Consider the following 16,694-nt stretch of genomic DNA (forward strand, 5'->3'; position numbering starts at 1 on the left):
GATGAGCTCAGTTATATTTAGGGCAATTTGTGCTCATCTCCAATGGGCAAACGGGAAAATTGCTTTTAAAGAGCAAATAAAAGATCCCTCTCACACACACATGCATACCTGTGTATGAGAGGAAGAGTTGAAACACAGAGAGAGGAAGAGTTGAAACACTTCAAGGCAAGGGTAAATCGTACAGCTGCAACCCCTTAAATAGATCCTTCCCTTCCTCTTCCCCACCCAGCCCTATGTGCTGTGTTAAAAGCTTGAGAAACAAGAGAAACAAGTTTGTCAGTGGGAGTAAAATTGTCAGGAAGGTTGAGTAAGGCGAAACGCATCCTCGTCCAAGGGAGTTTAGACCAGAACAATCTAAGGAAAACCAGGAAAAAGCCTGATGCTCGCAACCCCCTCCACACAGACCTCTTACGACAGACTGGCCATGCTGAATGCAGCAGCGCTTATTACCAGTTAGGAAGAAGAACATTGTAGGATACATGTTTTTCGAATTAAGAAAGGAACAAATTAACGTGTTTGACTGCTGTGGTAAGATGCATCTCAAAATCTCCTCCTATTTTTCTACATCACTGTGGCAAAATGGATTTAAAAAGAAAGCGTTTAGTATGTGTATTCATAGAAAATGAAAGTCCTCAAATGCAAAAGAAAAGCATAACAAGAAAGAATTAGACTCCTCAAGACATGCACATGCAGGAAAGCAATGCTCTTTAGGGATGAATAGGACTGCTGGGTTTTTCCTCTGAGAATGAAATCCTCACTGAAACCACTCAAAGTTGAAAACGGACACCATTGTGCCCTTGGTGGAGATGAGATGTATAAACGTTTGCGAGTTACTCTATTAAACTTCAAATGGAGCACAAGTATGGGCAGCTGCATTAGGAAAAATCCAGTTGGCATAAAATGAGACTCATTATATTGAGATGCTAACAAAAACCTAAGAACACTTTAACATTAATGGGTTTCAGTTAAAATAATCTGAAGTGCAAGGCTACTAACAACGAACACAAATTAAATGTTGTTTCTACATGTATAATGTTTTCATCTTCATATAAATTATTCGAGTAACTCTTGGTAGGCATTCTTCACATGGTCCTTTAACTTGTTACAGCATCAGTATGAATATGAGAGCTAATTTGCTAGGTGTCCCTTGCTGGTTAGCCTGACTGCAAGATTGCTAACGCCTTTTTCCTTAACTTTTCGTTATGCAAAACTTGCGGTGAAAGCAACGAGCATTTGCTACAATAAGCTCTTTGGACTGATAGAAATAGTTTTCCGTACTTTTTCTCACAGCACTTGTCACTCAGGCTTATTTTTATTTGCCCTTTTACATCATCCCATCTCTTGGGAGTCAATTAAAAGATGAACAGAGCATGCACAGCAATAAAAAGAATGAGATTAATGTTGGGCATGGCCATCCAGTAGCTTTGCTCTCCATGAACCTAGTCTCTATGTGTTCATGCCACCCTTCAGTGCTTAGGTACTAAACCTCAGCCAGCTCTGCAGGGATGTGGGACTGTGCCCTTGTTCTTCTTTCCTGTCAAACCAGAGCTGCGAGTGCACCGGGTCCCTGTCTCGCTCCTGGCTGTGCTGGCCGAGTATGGGGCACACCAGTCCACCTGCAGGCATCATCGAGGCTGCGTGGTCCCTGGGAGGGCATCCCCTGGCTCAGGTGCCCCAGAGCCCTGTACCACGGGGTAAAGCAGATGCCAAAGCGAAGAAATTGGTACCCACCTTTTGCAAGTAAGGAAAATGAGCAGCGTGCGCTTGCTGCTATGGGGAGTCAGCAGCATGGCTGGTGGGACTGTGGGGCATGTTCCCAAAGCAAATTTGCAGTGCTGTTTTGATACACAGGGAGGATAAAATCCAATGGATGGGGGGGGAACAAGTCTGTACCTAAGAACTTCTGCACAAGCACATTTTTTAATGGGGACTCAGGTGCTCTTTTGTAAAAGGCTCTGTGGCTATGATTGATTACTTGTCTGATTACTACAACTCCCCCATCCATAAATTCTTCATCTCCTTGAGTCTGTCAGTGCCCTCCATACAGGGATTTGGGGACTGTGAGCTTCTTGTTCATAGGAGGGAGAAACAGAGAGAAATCAATGTTACTACAGCAGCAGCAAAACTGAGTAGTATAGGCTCCTGTTGAAAGCCCCTTCATTTCACCCATCCATTACTCCTTTATATGGCACACTAAGGATTGCCAACACGTTTTACGAAATTAAATGAGGAAGAAACCATACAGCTCGCCCTGACACTGAAACAGACGCTTGTTCAGGTCATGCGGGAGCTGTTCAATAACACAGAGGTAGAAGGGACAGGTTTCTCTGTCAAAGCAGTGGAGACAGTGGCAACGGACAGGAGGAACAGCGCAGGGCAGAATCAGCCAGCAGAGATAACTGATTTGTTCATGCAAAAATTGCTGGGGCGTAACTGGGCCCGGTTTCTGCTTTATTTATATCACACGAAAGACTTCCGTTTTCACAGAGGGACTCAGGGTTCCCATTTCTCTCCTGTGAGCGTGACGGGAGCTCCCTGCCCTCTTCCAGCCAAGTGCATGTTTGCTCTCCCTGTTCTCACTCTGAAGTCTCTGCTGGTGGAGATCTGTAAACCCCTCTACTGGAAGGCCTGTTTCTACAGTTGCAGGGTCTGCGTGGTTGCCTGTGCCTAAGGGAGCAAATCATGTCAAAGACGGCTTAGGAAAAAGCTTTGTTTAAACGTTACTTGCACTGAAAATTGTCCTGTTTGTTTTTAAGGCCATCCCGAAGATGTCATTACAGCAACAGAAGTGGTCCACGCTTTGCCAGGTACTGACGTGACCCTGATATGCAGCTTCCCCAAACCACATGCCACCTACATCATACAGACACAGTGGTCCAAGACTGACGACACACAGCTTACCAGAATAGCTGTTTATCACCCTGTTTATGGCACCCATTATTTCACCTTTCCCGAGGCTTCTTACAACTTCTCGGTGTCCTTCAGCACGAGGAACTGCTGCAGCTGGGATGAGACAGAGGCTTTGTGTTCTCCTCATCCAAATGCCAAGTCTGAATGCAGTCGGTGGGCTCTGCATCTGAAAAACGTTACCATTTCCCTTAGCGGGCAGTATGAGTGCAGTTTTGCTACTTACCCTTATGGGACAAAGGCTGCAAAAATCCAGCTTATTGTCAAGGCAGAAGGTAAGTGGTCATGAATGGGATGCTGGGGGTTTTGTAACAGGGGGTGGGGGTAAGGAGGCGGGGGAATATCGGGATAGATTAACATTTCTTAGCCTTTGATGGTGACTTCTTTGGGGTTTGCACTGGTGCCACTGAACACCCCTGCCTACACAGTTTCCTACTTACCAGGCACTCTCTAGCTGTCGTTACCTAGCTCATGATTAGGAAACCTTATTTATTTGGAGGAATACAAAGTTAGATAGGAATGGTGAGATGGGGCAGTTTCCACATTTTCATTACGGATTAAAATGCTGCAGAGATGACTGGATGCTGGATCTCTGGATGCAGAGATGATGAAGGATGCTTAATCTCCAAACCATGCTGTTCTGCTACTATGGGCATGCAGCACTGAGCACCAGAAAAACAGCCTTGTCTGGTTGAGGCCGAGAGCTGGCATCTGCTGGGCATGCTAGGTGTTAGCTCCATGGAGGGATGTGTCCCACCGTGAAAAACAAACCGGAGCAAAGCGGGGAATTGCTTGGAACAATCACAGGAACAGAGACGTGGCTGCTTCTGTCAGCCAAAAGGAAGCTGGAAAGCAGCACGACTGCTCTTGGTAAGTAAGCCTCAGGGGAGAGTGTGAACTCCAGGAAGGATATTTAAATTATCCTGGCAAAGGAACAAATGGGTTTAAACAGGACGTGAGCGGATTTGACTACAAATTAAACAAGAGTGGCAACCATTTAGTGCAGCAATTTGGGAGCAGCTGTCTAATGCCAGCAGTGAGGGCAAAAGTCCAAACTGCTGTGAAGATGGAGCCGGGCAGGGATGTTGGGCAAGCTTGCTGTTGTGCACATGGGGGACTGGATTTGATGGCCCCCAGAAACCTCTTCCTGACCCAGGTTTCTGTTGACAAGCCAAGAAGGATTAAACTAAATCCTGGCATGGTTTCAGTTAGAGCTGCAAGGCCAACACGCTCGCTCTGCTTGTGCCCAGGGCTGTAGATACAGCACCCATGCAAAGGTTAGGAGCAGGGTGGGTGCAGGTGACGGTGGGGTAGCAGAAGGCAGCAGTGCTCCCACCACCTCTTTGGCCTGTATGAAGCCAAACTAGTGGCAGGAGGGACATTGGTCCCCATGCTGGGTTGCATTCATCCTGCAGCAGGAAGAGGCCCTGTGCAAGCCTCATTCACAGAGACATTCACCCCAAACCCTTGCTCCCCGATGGCACCTGCATGGCAGTGGCTTTGGTGCTGTTCTCCCCTAGGCAAACCTCAGGGACAACCCAGCAGCACCCTTCCGCCCAAATAGATAAACTTATAAAGGCAAAATTAGTGCCAACACATCTGTGCAACCCATAAAGATGCAATACATGCTGGATAACAGTGTCAAGGACGATGATACCTGACATACAGGGGTATGCTGTGGTTAGCTTCCCTTTGGGAATTTTCTTGAGCTTCATAGGGCAAAGGGACTGGATCAAGCAGAGAGCAGTGGGGTACAAGAAGTGCTGGTAACCACATGAAGCTTCTGTTCTTCATGCAGTTTGTCTCTTCCTTAATACAATAATAGTGCTAATTAGGCATTGCTCCTTTGCTCTTGCTGGTGCTCTTGGTTGATACCGGCATGCTCGGTGTTGTTATCTACGTTAAACGTGGGCAGTTCTTGTTCAAATAGACATCATTGTGGCTTTTTTCAGTAACTTCATGGCGTAGCAATCTGTGCTTCTAGTAACTGCTTGCGCAGAGAGAACTAAGAAAAACCAGTTCTCAACATACCTCTTGAAGATTTGTATTTTAAGGTAACCAGATCTTTTGCAGTAAATCAACTCAAAAAAAGGCAAATGACCTCAATCCAGCCTACAAGTGGGGTGGGGAAGAGTAGTAGTCATCAATGAAGTACAGTACCCGACTACATCAAAGTGAAGTGAATCCAGATGGATTCAACTTGGAGACACTGCAAAGCCCGCAGAGCAACAGGCGTAGGTAGGACTGACAAACAAGGAGGACCTTAGCCAACAGGCTGTTAAAGGAGATGGAAATCGAAGACGGGGGAAACAGCACCTGGGAAATGTGACTGTGAGAACAGGCTGAGGCTCTTTGCAGGCTGAACGCTTGGTGCAACTACTCATCTTCATGCCTCTTGCATGCTCCATGTCACATCTGCACAGTAGCTTGTCCCGGCAAAATCTCCTGTGCTGTTTTCTTCCTGGGAAGCCATGGATCTGCTTTCTCTGCCCTTTCCTTTCTGCACTATCCAGCCCCTTTAGTGCTTGTGCATGCCGTGTGGCTCCCCAGCTGCTTGGCTCTGGTGGAAAGTGAAGAGAAGCTGCTTTTGGCATGGGGTCTCCTGGGCACCACTGAGCACTGCCTTTCTCTATGTCCCTGTAGCACAGGCTGTGTGCTGGCAGTGTCACTCTCTGCTTAGTTGCCAGACATACAGGAAGTTACAGTCACGAGCAAGTCCCCACTACCAAACAGTCCGGACCTGTTAGATGTTCCCCTTCCCCTCGAGATAAAGAAGATATGTAAAATACGCATCTATTTTATCTCACCATACAAGCAGAGCTACCAGGGGAGCAAAGTTCAGGAGTTTCCCAGTGGTGTCTAGAAGGAAGAGGGAAGGCAGGCCTGGGCAGCACAGTGGTGGCAGCAGGGCAGGCTGCATGGTGTGGCCACTAATGGTCAGACTAATGGCCAGAGGGATTAATGCTCACCAAGGCACCTGCAGCATCCCCTGGCCATCACCGCTGCTCTTCCTGTTTCGGTGCACACGCACATGCAGACCCAATGCTTGGACCACCACTGTGCTCTGATCAGTTCATCACTCTGACCCTTCCACAGGTGGTCTGCAGCCCTGGACTGGGAGTGGGGTAGAGTAGGAGGTATTCAAATGCTTTTGTGAACTGATGACAAAGGAAAGAGTGGCAAGCTCTCTGCTCCTGATAATGGGCAGGCTGGAGAATAACAACAGGAGCACTTCTGAAAACCAAGGTTAATCTCAACCTGCCTGACGTGCTGAACACCTTGCTTTGTGAAAGGAGGTTTTCAGAGAAAAGGAAATACAAGTGCACAAAATTGATGTGGAGGTTTATTGCCACAGAAAGGGGGAAAAAAAAAAAAGGAGAAAAACTGAAGCTTCAACTTGTTCTCAGCTCCAAAATGAGACATTTTGATCCTGAATTGAAGCACAGGTTTTCATGAAATGCCCCAAAATTCAGGTAAAGCCATGAATTAGAGACATGGAACTGCATCTAGAATCAGATGCAGAGCTTTCACTTAAGAAATGTGCCTGTGGGTAATGGCTGAAAATTACAGTAGTCTTCTAATCAAAAAAGTGCCTGTTCCTTGCACAGTGGACTAGTCAATATTGGTTTCTAAAGCACAATGAATGTCACGTTTCTGATTTTCCTTTCTCTGGCTTTTTTGCTGTTGTTGCAATGATAAAAGAGGAGCAGCACGACGTGAAGGAAGTGTGGTTAAACCAGACTTTAGAAATTCCATGCCTTGGGGACACGGCCCCAGAAAGTTTGTCCCGTTATCCTTTGAAATGGCTCGTGGTAAGTGTTCTTCCGTTCAGGCTTGCATTCCAGAAGGAACTACAGGGTAGTGTTGCAGATGGAAATAGAAATGTCAGAGTTTATTGTGTCCTGCAGAACCTGCCAAACCAAAGATATTGGTCATGTTGGACTGCGATAATAAAGGGGAAAAGTGTAAACACGGGTTCGCAACATAGACACCACAACTGATAGCTGCTCAAGAAACAGAGAGGCAAAACTCCATCTTAATCGCTTTTAATTTTTCAGTAATGCCTGTAGAACAGGTCTGTGGAAAGTGCCAAAGGACTTCGCAAATAGAGCTAAACTATTCCTTATGTTGGATTTCCCAGGGATTTTTGCCGTAGTGAAGCTTTGGTATCTCTGAGAAGCACAGGTTTACCGTGTAGGGTAGTGAGATATCAAACAGCTTTGAAACAGAAAAAGAGAAAAAGGAGGTGGCTGTAATGGTTTGGTTAACCTCTGTATCACAGAGACATGCCGACACGTGTGAACCCGGTTATCTAGCTAATCACAAAGCTAAACACTTTGCTGTGAGCTATAAAGCTCTTGTATTTTTGTACTGCATCCCACTTCCTGGATAAATATTTGCATGTGCCTGTTTTAATGGAATGTTTTAGCATTACTCTCAATACGTAGAGATAAGTACCAGCCATCAGTGTCCTTGAGCTTGACCCTGTTCATTTCTATTTATTGTCACTGAGGTGCTGTAACTGTTGAGGGGTTTCTTAAAGGTGATTTTCAAGTGCTTTAGGCTTTTCAGTCTTTTGTCCTGGCTCATTTTCTATTCAGAGCTGCCTTTTGCAGTGCATTCTTCAGATTAAAATTCTACCATTTCTTTGAAAGGAGCATCCTTGCCCTTACTACTTATTAGTGAAGGGGAAAGAACCCAAAGGTCAGCACGATGATACGTGTGGGTCACCATGAGTCATTCAGAGTACAGCTTGCAAGTATGTACTGAGGCACAGACGTCCAGGATGTGCAGGCTGCACCTATATCTAAAGGGTGGCTGCCGTGTAGGCATTAAAAGATGACTTTTAGGCATCGTTATCAGGTTCTCACTATTTAAAATCTAAACCCCAAGGTTTTTCTTGGAATTTCAGTCGTATTTGCTATGTGTAGGATGTTCAGCATAACTTAGATTGCTGCAGTGAGAAAGCGGCTCTGATGCCCTCTCTGCAGGCTACAGAGACCAGGACTTACAAGACACTGCTATTTACTCCGTAGTTATTGGTAAGATGATGGCCACTATTGGCTTTGAACTTCTGAGGGAGAACGTATTTGGAAAGAAATAGATGTTGTAAATGTCCCCTTACGGCTATGCAATGTGCGCAGGGAATGTGCGCAGGGAATGTGCGAGGGAAGATTTCATAGCGGGAATAGAGCTGATCTATAAAAATGGATAGGGGAATGGGGAGGTTCTGGTCTTCACCTGTTGTGTGGGTTGCTCTTTTTACAGGAGCAAAATGGCACGAAAGAGGAACTTGTAACCAAGGAGCCCTCCTGTCGCGCAGTGTACAAGAACAGCAGCATGCTCTATGGGCAGAGAGTCCACCTGGGTTTGAATAACGCTCTTAAGATTTTCCCCATCAAAGTCACAGACAATGGCAAGGTGTTTTCCTGCCATGTGGTGTCCCATCCGGAGAGAGTCCAGAAGAGCAGCACCACTGTGAGAGTATTCGGTAAGGGGCTTACGCCAGCTGCCCATTTACTTGCATTTGGAAAGGTGACACTCCTGTCTGGTTCTGAAAGCAGTGGCTTCTGAAATAGGCTGTTTGAGGGTTTTTACATATAGGTATTGACATAACATTTTTTTCAGCTGCATTGAGTTAAAATGTTAACAAATAACCCTATGAGTCTTAGGAAGAATGTGAGAACATTCCTTCAACTTCTGGCATCAAAAATAGTAGAACTGTTGCATATATATCACCACCACTGGCATGCTGTCGTGCTGCAACACAGGCAGGAGGAGGAGAGGGAAGGTCTGTCACCTGGGGGAAGCTCCTTGTGCAGGATCCTTCTCCTAAAAGCTGCAGGGCTAAACACAGCCCAAGTCTGAGGAGTGGAAGCGATGCTTCCCCATAGATGCTTGAGATGGCCTGAGCATGTCTAGAGCTGGGCAGTAGAAGATGAGGAAGGCATGAACAAGTCTGTCAATGAAGTTGAGAGGCTTGATAAGTTGAGTGAAAACAGACGTTCAATCAAGAAAGCTTTTTTTAAGAGGCCACTTCTGGGCTGAAATGCTTTAAAATATTTCTTTTCTATAACAGTTCTTTTAAATACAAGTTTCTGAGAAAATGTATGCTCTTTTCCCATCTAACTTTGCCAAATATTGATTTCTCCTTTTTGCAAGAGCTCGGCAGCAGAAACTGCTGCGCTGAATATTGAATTTCTGCTAGACCCAAAATGTTGGTAAATATCCCAGCAAGACAAATGAATGTCAAACTATTAACAGGGGCCGAGATGTTAAATGGAAAAGATCTATTAGATCATTCAGAGCTGTGCTTGAGAGCTGCCTGCCAGAACAGTTGCCCAGCAAATGTCTTCAAAGAAAGCAGAGGGCAGCGTCCTGTACAGATGTACTCTACTCAGGCAACACCTGGAATACTGTGTTCAGTTTTGGTCCCGGCTGTACAAAACCAATGTGGACAGGCTGGAGATGGTCCAGAGAAGGGCTCAAAGATGATCAGAGGACAGGAAAGCCTGATGTGTGAGAAAAAGGCTGAGAGAACTGGGTTTGTTCAGCCTAGAGGAAAGAAGGCTCAGGGGAAACCTTATCACCACATTCTGGTATTTAAATGGTGACTCCAACAAAGTTGGGGACCCCCTTTTTACAAGGAGTCACATGGAAAAGACAAGGGGTAATGGGCACAAGTCACTCCTCAGGAGATTCTGCCTCAACACAAGAGGCAAATTTGTCACAGTGAAACAATCAGCCATTGGAATAATCTCCCCAGGGAAGTGGTGGAGTACCCAGCGTTTGGATGCTTTCAGATTCAGCCAGACAGGGTGCTGGGACATCCAGTCTAGGTCATGTTTTGCCTAAGAAGGTTGGACCAGATGATCCTTGAGGTCCCTCCTAACCTGGTATTCTCTTATTGATGCCTGTTCTCATCATCAAAAAACCAAAAGGAAGAGTAGGCACTAGATGAGGTTTGTTCAGTCTCCCAGCCAACTTTTAGCTGAGATTAGAAGATCCAGTGTACCAGATCTTTTCTTGCAGCTGAAAAAGTATGGTTGTCTTTCGCCGGCCCCACTACCATCTGTACAGTTTTGGCAAGTCAGAAACAAGGATATAATCTTAAGACATTCATTTTCTGAGAGGAAGAAGCCGCCAAAATAAACCAAAAAACAAATAAAAACGAACCAGAAGGGGGTGGGGGGGAAGGTAACTTGAGGGCTAGTAAAAAAGAGGGAAAACAATATCTTAATGGTAAAGATTGAAGTGAGGTTTAGCCTGGATCTCTTAAGGGGCTGCACTTGTTTCCAATCCAGTTTTAAGGATCAGAAAGGGTCAGAAGTGCAGTTTAGAATCATAGAATCATAAAACAGTCAGGGTTGGAAAGGACCTTAAGATCATCCAGTTCCAACCCCCCTGCCATGGGCAGGGACACTTCACACTAAACCATCCCACCCAAGGCTCTGTCCAACCTTTATCCAAGTTTTTATCCAAGACTTTTGATATTTACTATATATTAGCACAGTTTCAACAGTCCTTACTTAACAAGTCAGTTAATAGCACTGCAAACCAGCAATCCCAACGGCTAATGCCAGCTTAGAGAGTCTTACCGTACCTGATGACTTTCATCTAGACAGTCAGCCGTGCCTAGAACCAAAATGCTGTGAAAACAAAAGGAAACACTTTTTCCATCTGTAGTGCATGTGGTGGCCATCAGAAACCTGCTGCTGTGATGTGAAGGTGAGCTCTGGGCTTCCCAGCAAGGCAGGAAGCATCGCTAGTCTGACACTGGCACACATCTGCCCAGGCAACTGCATGGGGATAGCCATTGCTATATGCATCGGTCTTTTGGGGGATGGCTAAAGCCTTCATAGGTGACTTTGGCAAACACCCGGAGCCATGGCTGCAGGATGGTTTCAGCTCGTTTCTCCAGCAAAGCCACTCAGGAGTCATTTAGGCAGGCAGTGAAATACATGATAGATCTTGTGGTAGCAGCTACTGATACGTGCTTGTAAACCACTTCCTCAACCTCAAATCAGAGCTGTGCAGGCTTTTATCTTGCTAGATGTGTGGGTGGATGTAGGCTTTAATTTCCACTCTTTTCATGCAACAAGGCTGTTAAGCCTTATTAGAAGCTGTTACTGTGACCCATGTTATCCACTTAACTAATGAAATTTTGTTTGCTTTCCAGCCTACCCCGAGATCTCTGTTGGCCTGCAGGAGGGTGCTGCTGGCACCGCAGAGAAGGTGAGTGATTTTGGAGTGAGGAGTAATGCTTGTGACCACCACTGTGCCACCCCGGCAGGGCCGGCCAAGCTAAGCTGAATGAGGGACCTCCAAACAGACCAAGCTCACGGGGTGATGAAAGAGTCAATGAGTTAGTATCAGCCATCCATGCCCTTTCTTCTGAATGATTCCCATGCCCACAGCAATGAGCCGCTTCAGTGAGGACAAACTGGAGCTAGCTAAGGGCTTCCCCGGTATGTGGGCAAAGTCTGGGTTTGTGTTACTTATGTGAAGGCTCCAGGACAGGGCGGAGAGGCTGTGAGGAGCTGATGATATTGCAGGAGGCAGTGATGCTTCTTTTCCCTTCCCATCTGCCAGCAACCACCTGGCAGCCTCGAGCTGCCCTCTCCACACTGCTTTAAACCCCTCTCTGAAGAAGGTCACCCACTACCTGGGGTGCTGCTCCAAGGGGCCAGGCAGTGTCAGCCCCCATCTGCCACACAACCCTTCTGGGACAGGGAGGAGCAGGTGTTGTGGGAGTGATGCTCGTGTTTAAATAAAGGCGATGCTCATGTTGTGCTGCAAGCAGAACACAGCTGGAACGGGCAGAACACAGCTGAACCAAGCACAACACAGCTGGAGCAAGCAGATGCCAATGGAATGACTGGATCTGAGGTGCCTATTTAGAGCTAAACAGTTACACGTGTGGTTTTGGGTCTCTGTTTTACCACATGTTTGGTAATGACAAATGCTGAAGGTCTGCTGCACCGCACTGGCCTTACTTGGCATAAAACGTATTTGTGGCCCATATGATTGACTAGCAAGCCACTCTGGCTACCAAGTATGGCACTTTGCTTCCTGTTGCATCCATCTAGGTTAAAGCTGGCAATAGAAACTCTCCCAAGAGTCTCTGTTCTTCACCTCCAAACACACACCAACTCCTTTCCTTCTCTTTTCCACCCTTTCTTGCAGGGCTTAAGTCTCCTGTGGATGTCAGACTTGTATTTCTTCATAGGCAGCATTTATAAAGATATTATTAATGCAAAGTGCTTGAAAGATAAGGGAATAATGAAAATAAGAGGGGAAAGCAATAGCGTTATGCATTCAGAGGTTATTTACCATGGCTAGGAAAGAGTTTCAGCCAGGTATTTTCAGTCTTCATACTGAATAATTGAATTCTGTTGGCTGTAATGCGTCAAGTTTGCTTTTAACTAAAGGTATTAGCCTCTTTCCTTGAAAGTGGGAGCAAGAGGGCTTTGTGCTACATGGGGAGCACATGCTTTATTCTTTGCTTTTTAATTACTGCTTAAATGCACAAGGCAATTTCTCTTAGTGCTATTATGTGCTAAGTAAATGTAATCGGGAACATCCAGGCAGTGCGAGGGTGAGACGTCCCACCCTGCTAGTACCCAACCCTTCATCCAGCCTTGATTTTGAGGTCTTTCCCATCTATTTCTTGATGAGAAATTACCCTGAGCACAAACACAGATTTTCGGAGCAGTGAGCATACTGACAGGACTACTGCATGCAAAGCAAGCAAATCCTTCTGGAAACCTCTTAGAGATCATGCTCCCTAAAAAGGTATCTAATTTTCTACATTGAACACATCGTTGTGCCAGGCAGTCTTTTTCCATGGGATTTGTCTCTGTCTAACGCAGGAAGGATTCGCATGCCAACCAGGAGGTGTCTCAGCCCAATGCTGATTCCTGTGTTTCTCCATGTGGGTGTTTGTCACTGAGATGCTGGGAGAGGAACAGGGGGGTTTGGGGTTACCCTACATCTCTCCAGCCACAGCATAGGACTGGAGGGTGTTGCAAGCCCCATCACCCTGCACTTGGCCCAGCACGATGGGGTTGTCCCTGGCTCTCATTCGGTGGTGTCTGCAACCAGAAAAATAGGGGGTATGAAGGAGAGAAGTAGAACAATAAAGAGGAAGCCAGTGGGATGGGGGGTAAATCAGCTCTGTCTGTAAGGGAGTTTGGAAGCTGGCAGCCAGGTGAGAAGTGGCTGACATTAACGACTGGCTTTTATTGCCCCATAGCCTAACGTGACCTGCGTCATGAGGAAGGTATTTCCCAAGCCAAGCCTTGTGTGGTACGTGGACAGAGAGAGCTTGACGGAGCAGCCTGGAGGTAATGCAACCTGTCAGTAGGATAATGGGGCAGTTGTAGAAGAGATTCCCAAGAAAAGCAATGGGTGCTCACTCGCTCCTGCCATGGGGAACCTGTAGGCATCCATCTGGGTTAAAGGGAGAGCATCAGGCCTCCTCAAAGGGAACAGCTGTGGCCACATCCCCCTGGAATTGCCAGTCGTTGGAATAATGGCTTGGCATAACTGCACTGTTCTTGCCAAGGCTTTGACAGCGTCTCAGCAAACAAACCTGCAGCCATATGAGCCTGCTTTTCAGTACCAATATTTTGCACAGCTCTGATCTATCGTTTGGAGTGTAATGAGAGGCTTTTGCAGCTTTTCCTTTTCTTTTTCTCTTTCCCCAAGGAATTTCTGTTGAACAAGAAGACTCGCAAGACAGTGAAGGTTTCTATCAGCTGAGATCAACGCTGGTGTTTCAAGGGACCCACCAGAGATCTAAGACGTTCTTGTGTGTATGTCTCTTTTCCTTCCTTGGGAACGGAACACGGAATATTTCATCAAAAGAAGTATTTGTTTCCTTCGGTAGGTTTTTCATAGATAGGACACATCTGAAATGTCAAATGATAAGAACACCAAGCGCACGTATTCTCTGTTATTTAAAATACAGAGAAATGCCAAGACACTGGAAGTTTCATTGTGCAAGTTCATCACGCAGCTTGAACTTTCCGACAGTGGTCTGTAGCTCAAGCCTTTGCTCAAGCCTTTTAATGAGCTAAGAAACTCCTGCACAAACATGAGATGCTTGCTATTTGTATCTTACTGCACTTCTCATACCCCAAAATACACTCGCTTAACCACATGGCACTAGTGAGATGTTATAATCATGTGTTTCTCACCAAGCACTCGTGGCAGAAAATCTGCCTGTGTGCAGTGTAGCTCTCTGGAGTATCAAACCCTCGGTCAGGGCTACGTTCTGCATCTCCAATGACACCCAAAAACAGTTGAACCAAAACCAGTTGAGACACTTTGGACAATGGAGAAACTCCCTTATAACATGTCCCATAAGAATTAGCTAAATGAATAGGGAAGTGTGGAAAACACGGCTGTGCAGAGGTTTATGTCGTTTCTGAGGATGCAGGGAAGGGCACCCTCTTTTATATGCCTCCTCTTCAGGTGCAAATGCATAGTTACACCTTTTTCTTTCTTACTGTGTGTGCTCCTTGCTGCACACATAACACAACTGAACTGCTGACCCCCTAGCAGCCTCCACGGGTACATCACATAGCGTGGTGACTGCTCGCAGCTCAGCTGTGTTCACCTGTGGATATGATCATTGTTATGTGCTTCCACAAAGACTGCATCAAAAGCCAGAGCTTACTCCTCTGGAAATACAGCTTTGGAGGGAAAGGAGATAAATGATCATTTTTCTCCAAAATGACTCATTTCACCCATTTTACAGTTTCGATGAAAGATATTCGAATTGGAGAGCTGTCAATTAAAACAGTCTACATTCGTCCCTGCAGGCTAGTCTAACGCTAAGATAGATGCGCTCTGTATAAAAGTGTTAATGCACTTCAATGCGACAGAAAGAATTACTTTAATTCTCAGCTATGTTGTAGGAAGGTGCCACCCTAATGCACAATATGACACAAACCCCAAACTAAATTTCCAGCCTTTATGACAAAAGCCGAGCTACTTTAAAGGGCTGCTTTCATCTTTCTTTTTTCCTTTCTTTTGTCCTTCACAGACAATAAGCCTAATGAAGCCTCATCCAAAGCTTTCCCCACCATGGCTTCAGAAGGTAGGATAAATTGGAGAACAAAACAACCTGGGTTACGTTAGAGGTGTGTCTATGAATTCCTACAGCTGTTGGAGAAACGGGGTTGCAAACTTGTTTCTGGATGGGTACTAATGTACTCCTCTCTGCAACTAGGATTCCAGAGCAAATACAATAAACAGGTACTTCGGTGATGTCATCTATCATAATTAAGCTCAAGCATAATTAAACTCCAGCCTTGAGGGGCACTTAGTGTTATTTCTGATGCGTCAGCTGGCATTTGAATATAGCTCTTTCAGCCCTGAACTGATAATTAAAAATAACAGCCCTCCTAATGGTTCTACCTTCTGCTTAAGTACACAGCCAAGATCTCAACATTTTGTCCTAATTAAAGAACTGATGGGATGTTTCTTAATTCGTGTAAATTTGGCAAATCCACGGTCTGCCCCTGCAAGTTTGTCTTATTATCAGCTTATTGCAGGGAGAGAAATGGGTCCCTCCACATCTCAGCTGAAGCCCTTTGGAGATGCCTCTCCTATTGCTCCGCATAAGAGGCAGCTGGAGTTCAGCAGTGGGTTACATCAGGTGTGTCAGAGAAACACTGCAGACAAACAGCATGGAAAGAGGTGTGGGGCTCTGTGTAAGCTTGCTTCTGTGAGCGCAGGTTGTGGCAGGCCCTGAGGGTTCGGCCAATACCCTGCTGGGTACCAGAAACACATCCCTGGTACAGGGGTCCCTGAGGGAGACTTTGTCCTTTGCTGGCTTCTGCAAGGTGATCTCTCAAAGCAGCCCTTGCAGCTTCCAGCTGCACACTCTGCAGAAACATAGTGGGAGCCCTCGAGGTGCCCCACTACCCTGGTGTTTAGACCTGCTGCATCTTCGGTAAGGAGTCTTTCTGTGTCAGCCAGATACTACAAAACCCCTGTTAGCGGGGTTTGATGAAATGCAAATTGAAGAGCAGCACTCAGAACAGTCAAAGGAGGTACAAATGCTTGTGAAAGGAAGCAGCTGGAGAGTGATGGTTACCTCCTTATGCTGCTAAGGGTCACTCCTTGCCCACCTCCCTCCCAGCATCCCTGACCAGACAGAGGTACCTTCTGGCTGCCTTTCCAGGTATGTTTTGCTAATGGGCTGTATGAGCTTTCATGGATCCCCTCCTTCATGGAGCCCTTTGGGGAGATTTAATCCTTCTTCCTAACCCTCTCAGTGGGTACTGTGCCCACCTTCTGGGGAATAAACAGTGCGACTTCTCTCACTCGGGATGTAAATGCTGCTTGGGCAGAAGAGCATCTCTGCTGTGCTGTGCTAGCCTATTGGCAGTCCTTTAATTACAAGGATTAGCTCCCTCTCATTTTCTTTGAGGACTCAATGAGCACTTTTCAGTGAGACCTGTCCCTGAAATTTCCTGTCACGGTTACAGTCTCTGAAGTGCCTCATGGATGGAGCTATGCAGCTGCCTCCACCAGTCACATATGTTGTTTCAGCATGCATGCTAATAGGGCACATCTGTTTGTATGGGATAAAGCCATGTAACTCACTTCTACTTTTTGAGTTGAGGTCCCAAAGGCTCCAAAACTTCTTCCCCCAAAACCTTTGTTCCCCTAGGGATTTCAGACACAGTTCAGGTACTTCCTCTTTCTCACTGGCCCACTTGGTTGAGTTGTACATTGAAAGATTATTTGATAACGGAGCGTGATGCATTTTC

The 16,694-nt window shown here is 46.1% G+C and overlaps 1 protein-coding gene across 1 annotated transcript in view; it reads left to right on the top strand.

Annotated features, from left to right (window-relative positions):
- CD96 (CD96 molecule) overlaps window positions 1-16,694 on the top strand; it is a 46,741-nt gene that overhangs the window by 17,798 nt on the left and 12,249 nt on the right. The window contains 7 exon segments of the mRNA XM_065675992.1: window positions 2,757-3,182; window positions 6,610-6,719; window positions 8,176-8,398; window positions 11,087-11,142; window positions 13,163-13,253; window positions 13,618-13,794; window positions 14,960-15,013. Coding sequence (XP_065532064.1) covers window positions 2,757-3,182; window positions 6,610-6,719; window positions 8,176-8,398; window positions 11,087-11,142; window positions 13,163-13,253; window positions 13,618-13,794; window positions 14,960-15,013 — 1,137 coding nt within the window.

This window comes from Lathamus discolor, chromosome 4 (assembly GCF_037157495.1).
Source record: "Lathamus discolor isolate bLatDis1 chromosome 4, bLatDis1.hap1, whole genome shotgun sequence".
Classification (NCBI taxonomy): Eukaryota; Metazoa; Chordata; class Aves; order Psittaciformes; family Psittacidae; genus Lathamus; species Lathamus discolor.